The sequence below is a fragment of the Mizuhopecten yessoensis genome, unplaced genomic scaffold (assembly GCF_002113885.1).
Source record: "Mizuhopecten yessoensis strain PY_sf001 unplaced genomic scaffold, ASM211388v2 scaffold10371, whole genome shotgun sequence".
Classification (NCBI taxonomy): Eukaryota; Metazoa; Mollusca; class Bivalvia; order Pectinida; family Pectinidae; genus Mizuhopecten; species Mizuhopecten yessoensis.
Genome location: NW_018408513.1, coordinates 97,516 through 105,201, shown reverse-complemented (window position 1 = coordinate 105,201; position 7,686 = coordinate 97,516). Strand labels below are relative to the sequence as shown.

General features: G+C 37.5%; 1 protein-coding gene across 2 annotated transcripts in view; it reads left to right on the top strand.

Moving 5' to 3' along the window:
• Positions 1-7,454, top strand: part of LOC110460369 (mitochondrial calcium uniporter regulator 1-like) — a 13,409-nt gene extending 5,955 nt beyond the window's left edge. For both annotated transcript variants that reach the window (XM_021513239.1, XM_021513240.1), the window contains exons 4-7: positions 1,739-1,840; positions 2,404-2,517; positions 5,337-5,451; positions 5,748-7,454. In XM_021513239.1, the coding sequence (XP_021368914.1) occupies positions 1,739-1,840; positions 2,404-2,517; positions 5,337-5,451; positions 5,748-5,803 (387 nt within the window). In that variant the 3' untranslated portion in view covers positions 5,804-7,454. The remainder of the gene's footprint in view (positions 1-1,738; positions 1,841-2,403; positions 2,518-5,336; positions 5,452-5,747) is intronic.
• Positions 7,455-7,686: the final 232 nt, after the last annotated feature.

The window sequence follows — 7,686 nt, the reverse complement described above, 5'->3', positions numbered from 1 at the left end:
AAACAAAAATATACATTTGCTCTTTTACTTACTGTGAATGCGGGACGCATTGAATCAGAGGCGTGGGTAATGAAGCGGTTGATTCTTTGTTAATTACATTGTTCAATAAATGATCGTTAGTATAGACTTGCTTTAGTTATTTCTTTGTAATTAGGAAGTAAGAGTAGTTTTGATTGGCTAATGAAAGAAGGCATTTCATTGGATGGCTAGGTATATAAATAGAGGTTCCATCAGATGAAAAGCTTCTCTTGCTCTGGCGGTCGAAGAAGAAGGAACAACTCTAAAAAGGTAATCAGTGACCAAGCTGTATAAGTTTGGGCCTAGCTGCATAAGCTAGGGTTCCACTGTATTCCTTTATAGTACATGGTCAAAATAAATTGTGTTACAGTATAGTGTGCATAGTCACAGGGTATCACAGTACAGGGCGACGTACTGTTGATACAGGGTGTCAGGTACCAAGACACAGGGTTTACCAAGGCATAGGTTTTATAGTGGCTAGCTATAGGGTGACTTGGTCAAACGGCAGTCGCGGTAAAGGGTGACGTGGTCAAGGTGTGTCGCGGTAAAGGGTGTACACAGTCACGGGTGTCGCAGTAAGGGGCTATTTACTGTTGATACAGGGTGACGGATATATTGTATACAGTTGTTTTAGTTGGCTTTTTGACTATATTAGTGTTAGAGGTATATTAATGTAAAATATCTACCGGGTGTAGATTAGGTAATAGTTATTTGAGTCAGAAAGACGGCCGTTATTTTGTATATATTGTCGGCACTTGTTTGTTACAACAATTACTGGGTCCAAGAAAGAACTTGGTAACGAACTGTAGGCACGCATCCGTTACAACATTATTTAGTCCTTATACGTATACATGTATTGGTATTGAACATAATTCTTCAAGTTCCAACAGCTTCAACAGGTTTACTAAAGTTAAGGGTAGAGCCAATGGTGGAATAATCTGGTCCTCTTCCCTTTTCTGCATACCAAAAGGTGTGCAGGGCGGATGTGTAAAATGGGCTACATATAGTCATAGATTCAATCACCACAGGTGAAGAAACAGGAAGTTTTTGTAGTTCGTTAGAAGTGTCAACCAGTTATGTCCCTACAGTGGGCTTAGTTTCTTCAGGACAAAATTAACTGATATTTCTTCTCCCAAAATACTTAAGTTGTGGGCATATATATCATTTTTGCTTTGGGTAATTCAACCATGGTTTTTATGAAGGAAGTCTAAATAGTCTGCCATAGGACCAACCCTTGCATCCAATCATAACAATGCTCTCATATGGCATCATACAAACCATGGTTCAGTTACCCAAGGGAAATAAATAAACTCTTTACTAATATTGAAAACAAAATGCTTATGAATGGGTTTACCTACCTGCTGTGGAGGTACCAGGTATTTTATAACAATGAAATTTTGGAGAGAAATCAACAGACAAGGTTAATCACAGGAAATAGTTGCATCTATTTTGCAAAGTGTTTAACAGGCGTCAAATTATAAGCAATGCATTCACAATGATGTCATCCTTGTCGGTGAAGTTATCGACATATGGCTATCTTTACCATATATTCACAGGAGATCACTGTCCAACAGTTAATGTCTCACATTGCCTCAGTGAAGTTATCGACATATCGCTCTCTTTACCATATATTCACAGGAGATCACTGTCCAACAGTTAATGCCTCACATTGCCTCAGTGAAGTTATCGACATATCGCTCTCTTTACCATATATTCACAGGAGATCACTGTCCAACAGCTTATGTCTCACATTGCCTCAGTGAAGAAGGACATGGTGATCCTAGAGAAGAGTGAGTTCTCCATGCTACGAAGTGAAACAGAGGTAAGTTATTATACGTCTGTCTCCCTCAGAGTGAAACAGAGGGAAGTTATAATACCACTGTCTCCCTCAGAGTGAAACAGAGGGAAGTTATTATACGTCTGTCTCCCTCAGAGTGAAACAGAGGGAAGTTATAATACCACTGTCTCCCTCAGAGTGAAACAGAGGGAAGTTATTATACGTCTGTCTGTCAGAGTGAAACAGGTATCAAAGATTAGAGTTAAGAAATGAAGCAGTAGTTGATTTTATAATATGTTTAAATGTGACAATATACCATATTTGTGATTGAAGTTTTTAATTATTTGATATTTAAATTCAGGATATTGTAAACTGAATACACATTATTCCAGTCATCAGTGAATTTATTTTGACTGGTTGAAATTCACATCACAGTTTTCCTATTTAAAAACATGACCTAGCACATGGTCTTCTTTATTTCCTCAACCATAACAAAAGGACCAGGTAACCACATCTTACTCTTATTAACAAAAATAACAACATTGACAATTGTTGTCTTAAATGTTTTTTTGAAATGTGAGATATTTGAATGATTTATTTATTTACAGAAACAAACCATGCAGATCAAACAGTTCCAGCAAACCTTACAAGATGAGGTGGGGAAACTTAAAAACAATGTTGTTCTTGACATAAATCTGGAGAAGAGTCGGAGTACTGAAGCTGTGAGTGTAACCTTTTTAGGTCACCTGACCTTTGCTCAAGTGACCTATTCTGATCGCATTTCTGTCCATCGTCGTCCGTCGTGCGTAAACTTTTTACATTTTCAACTTCTTCTCAAGAACCAGCAGATGGATTTTTTTTCAAACTTGGCCAGAATCATCCTTAGTAGATGAGGTTACAAAAATCTAAATTTGGGATTCCTACCCCAACCCCTTGGCCAGGGCGGGGCCCCAAAGGGAAAATTAACCATTACTTCAAAAATCTTCTTCTCATGATTCAGAGGTACTGCAGTAATTTTTTCTGCATGGATGGAAAGATCATCAGGGGCTTTATTTAAATTGTAAATTTCAGGACCCCCGAGCTATCCGTTCGCCCTTGGGGAGGGGGATAAAGTTTACTATAGTTAATATAGGGAAATTACACTTTTGTGTATATTTTGACAATTTTCTGCAGGAAAATATTCTTACTTTGTGAAAATTATCCTTGGAGGAAGATTGTTTCAAATTGTAAAATTGGGATTCATACCCAAACCTCTAGGGCCAGGGCGGGACCCCAAAGGAAAAATTAACCAATATTTCAAAAATCTTCTTCTCCAGACTCAGAGGTACTACATTTTTTTTCTCTGCGTGGATGGAAAGATCATCAGGGGCTTTCTTTAAATTGTAAATTTCAGGACCCCCAAGCTATCCATTCTCCCTTGGGGAGGGGGAAAAGTTTATTATAGTTTATATAGGGAAATAACACTTTTATGTATATTTTGGCAATTTTCTGCAGGAAATTATTCTTACTTTGTAAAAGTTATCCTGGGAGGAAGATGGTTTCAAATTGTAACATTGGGATTCCTACCCAAACCCCAGGGGCCAGGGCGGGGCCTTGGGGAGGGGTAAAGTTTACTATAGTTTAATTATACAGGGAAATAACACTTCTGTGTATATTTTGACAATTTTCGGTAGGAAATTATTCAAACTTGGTCAGAATTATTTTTGGTTTATGAGGGTATCACATTGTAAATTGGGATTCCTGCCCTATCCCCAGGGGCTAGGGCGGGGCCCAAAAGGGAAAATTTACCATTTTTTAAAATAAATTATCATTTGATGACATGACAAGTATTATTTTTCCCTTAGTTTACATGCTGAATTCCACATCACATCTAAACAATAAAATAAAGCTACCAGTACCTATGATATAACTCAGGTGACCGCTAAGGCCCTTGGGCCTCTTGTATTATCTTAACGTCATACTGTAGTAACTATTCAAACAGAAACTCCTACAGACCTGTACCCACAGGTTTTCTCAATACACAGGTTAGGATAAAGAATATGTATGGAGTGACCTATAGTTGTAGCAGCTAGGACCCGTGGTCATTGGTACAGGTTTCTGCATTATGCAGGATTTGGTAAAAGCAGGTTACACATTCTTAGGAACCTTGTAACAAATCAGAAAACTTGCTTCCACAATACTAATACTGTTTAATTCTTTCTGTACTGCAACTCTGTTCCGGATGTCCTAACTAGACTTACCCCAGCGCATATAACCAAATAGCGGATTATTAATGTATTTTCTAGATGAGGTGTCACTGATAAATAGGTAACCCTGAACCAATGTTGCTATTGTTTTATGTTGTTGTTCAAAGACATACAAGTCTTCATTTTCGCAGCATTTTGACTAGCTGGCAGCTGATAATGACTGAGAAATCGACATTTGTTAGACAACAAACGGTATTATTCATCGTGTTCAAAACAGCATTAATTGCAGGTCCCGAATGGGGATAGATTTTGGTTAAGAAGTTGTTAATTTTTTTCTAAATACAAGTAGATTTTATCGTGACTTGTATTAAAATATCCATAATTACTTCAAAAAGTCTCAATAAATATTTGGTTATGAATTTACCAGTGTTCGTATCAAATTCAGTCACCGCCATATTGGTTAGATCGGAGACCACTAAACGCAACATCTTGCGGCAAATTCGAACATTATGGGTTACATAATGAAAAAATTATACTCTGTACCTATAAAAAATATTGTTGCCAACTGATGGGTGCTGATTTAAGCGACACTCAATTGGATTACATGACTGTCGGGTGCTATAACCAGCTAAACATAAGACACGTTACACTAAAGTATCTTATAACGGGGATCAGATGCCATATTTATTGTCATCTGTACACAACAACGGGGACCAGGAAGCACATATTGTTGTCGTGTGTGCGCGACATTGTACGACAACGGTAAGGAAAGAGTTAACATATATTAGTCAAGCTATACATAATTAAGAAACCAAAACATCAAGGGGATTGACCCTTTATACTGAAAAGCACTCTGTTACAGAAAATATTGGAACTGGACTACTGGTAGTGTTCAGGTTAGACAGGTAATACTGTTTTAAGTAGCTGAATAGCTCAAACCTTTTTCATCATTAAGTTAGTTCTGAAAGTGACAAATGGGGTTTAATTAAATTTCCACTTCTTTCCCTACAAAAGAAGAAACAGTAAATTTGCTGTGCATTATGTATACAGTACTTATTACGATATAGAATAATATGATATGATATTTCATACTTCACTAGAGTAAGTTAAATCTCATTAATGAATCCAACATGAAACTAGTTGTTACTCTATCAAACTATATATGCCAACATTACACGCTCAAGCCATAACAGCAAATGAAGGACATTTGGAAAAAATGGCTCAATGGTAGAATCTATAACATCATAAAAAAGACATGATCTAGATTTTTTTTTAAAAAGAAGAGAATTTCAGAAAATTTGAAGTGTTGTACATTTGAAGTACCAAATACTAAATTTAGATATGTTCTACTTCAGCATGCAGAAAACCGGAAAGAATTACAAGTTCTCAACAACAAGATTGTCACCGACACTGCTGCTCTGCACACCAAGATAGAAACGTACCGCAATGATGTCTTCAAATATGCTGCTGGTGGGTCTAACAATGTCCTTGTCTTTGTTTTAAAGAACAGTGAAGACTTCCTGAAGATATCTCTTTATTTTAATTTACATTTGTTTCAATGCTTATTGTTTTCTAGATCGAAAGAAATCATTTCATCTCTGACTCGAATATATGGTTTACAAAAAGTATTGGTAATGGATACAGATCTAATGTCAATTAAAAATAAATTGGTTCATGTGCAAGGTGTTGAGTGTAGACTGTTTCGTTTTAACAAGGATGCCATATTACATAACCTGTGTACTAATTCTAGAGTATTTTGTTGTCAGGAGCCATAGCTGGAACAGCCACCCTATTTGTAGGGTTATTGCGGCTGTGGATGTGAGGGAGTTAAATGGAACAGCTGCATTGTGGGGTTACTTCAACTGTTGATGTGAGAAAGCTAACAGGAACAGCCACCTCGTGGGGTTACTTTGACTGGATGTGAGGGAGTTAACTGGAACAGCCACTTTGCAGGGTTGCTGTGACTAGATGTGAGGGAGTTAACTGGAACAGCCACTTTGTTGGGTTGCTGTGACTGAAGATGTGAGGGGGTTAACTGGAACAGCCATTTTGTAGAGTTACCATGACTGGATGTGGATGTGAGGGAGTTAACTGAAACAGCCTCCCTGTCCCTTGGTTTACTACATGTATGACTAAATGCAGGTTGTGATATCTATATATACCAAGACTGATGAAAAGTTTACTGCAGTTGTGGATGTGAGGGAGTAAATAATATATATTGATGTGATGTTTTCATTAACCAGATGAAGAGTTTACTGTGAAGAATGTGGATGTGATCATTAACACTGATGACTTGCTAGCTGCGATATCGATAAATGATCACTAGAAAGGGTTTACATTGTCTTCGTTTATTTTAATAGGAAGAGAAAAAAATTAACTTGATTTGAAATCTAGTCGATTTTTTTTATTCCTCTTACTTTATATTGATTACACAACATTATAAAAGATAAGATAGTGTGCTCAAAGTAAAGGAGCTCAGATTTGAAGATGGATTGAAACTGCTGCGTGGAATAATACTGTATACCAAGAAATTTCCACTGCAGTTTAGTTTTCGCCTTTTTCCCTCCGTAATGTTGGCCACTTTATCATCACAGTAAACGATTGTAAACAACATATTATACTCAGTAATTAAATGTCAAGGGCAAATTTAATATCGGAGAAAATGGATTTTACCGTCGAAGGGCCAAAATTTGACTGGGCAAAAATGTCCCTGTGTATAGTACTTATTTAAAGTTGATTTTATTTTCTGAATGCCTAATCAATTTTCTGTACAAATCGGTAAAAGTGTGTTGAACCATATATTCAACACACTGGTACATGATGAGAGCCTATCATTACATCACACTGGTAAATGATGAGAGCCTATCATTACATCACACTGGTACATGATGAGAGCCTATCGTTACATCACCCTTGTACATGATGAGAGCCTATCATTACATCACGCTGGTATGTGATGAGAGCCTATCATTACATCACACTGGAATGTGATAAGAGCCTATCATTACATCACACTGGTATGTGATCAGAGCCTATCATTACATCACACTGGTATGTGATCAGAGCCTATCATTACATCACGCTGGTACGTGATGAGAGCCTATCATTACATCCCACTGGTATGTGATGAGAGCCTATCATTACATCAATCTGGTACGTGATGAGAGCCTATGATTACATCACACTGGGACATGATGAGAGCCTATCATTACATCACACTGGAATGTGATAAGAGCCTATCATTACATCACACTGGTATGTGATCAGAGCCTATCATTACATCACGCTGGTACATGATGAGAGCCTATCGTTACATCACACTGGTACATGATGAGAGCCTATCATTATATCACACTGGTAAGTGATCAGAGCCTATCATTAGATCACACTGGTACATGATGAGAGCCTATCGTTACATCACACTGGTACATGATGAGAGCCTATCAGTACATCACACTGGTACATGATGAGAGCCTATCGTTAGATCACACTTGTACATGATGAGAGCCTATCATGACATCACACTGGTATGTGATGAGAGCCTATCATTACATCACACTGGAATGTGATAAGAGCCTATCATTACATCACACTGGTACGTGATGAGAGCCTATCATTACATCACACTGGTAAGTGATCAGAGCCTATCATTACATCACACTGGTACATGATGAGAGCCTATCGTTACATCACACTTGTACATGA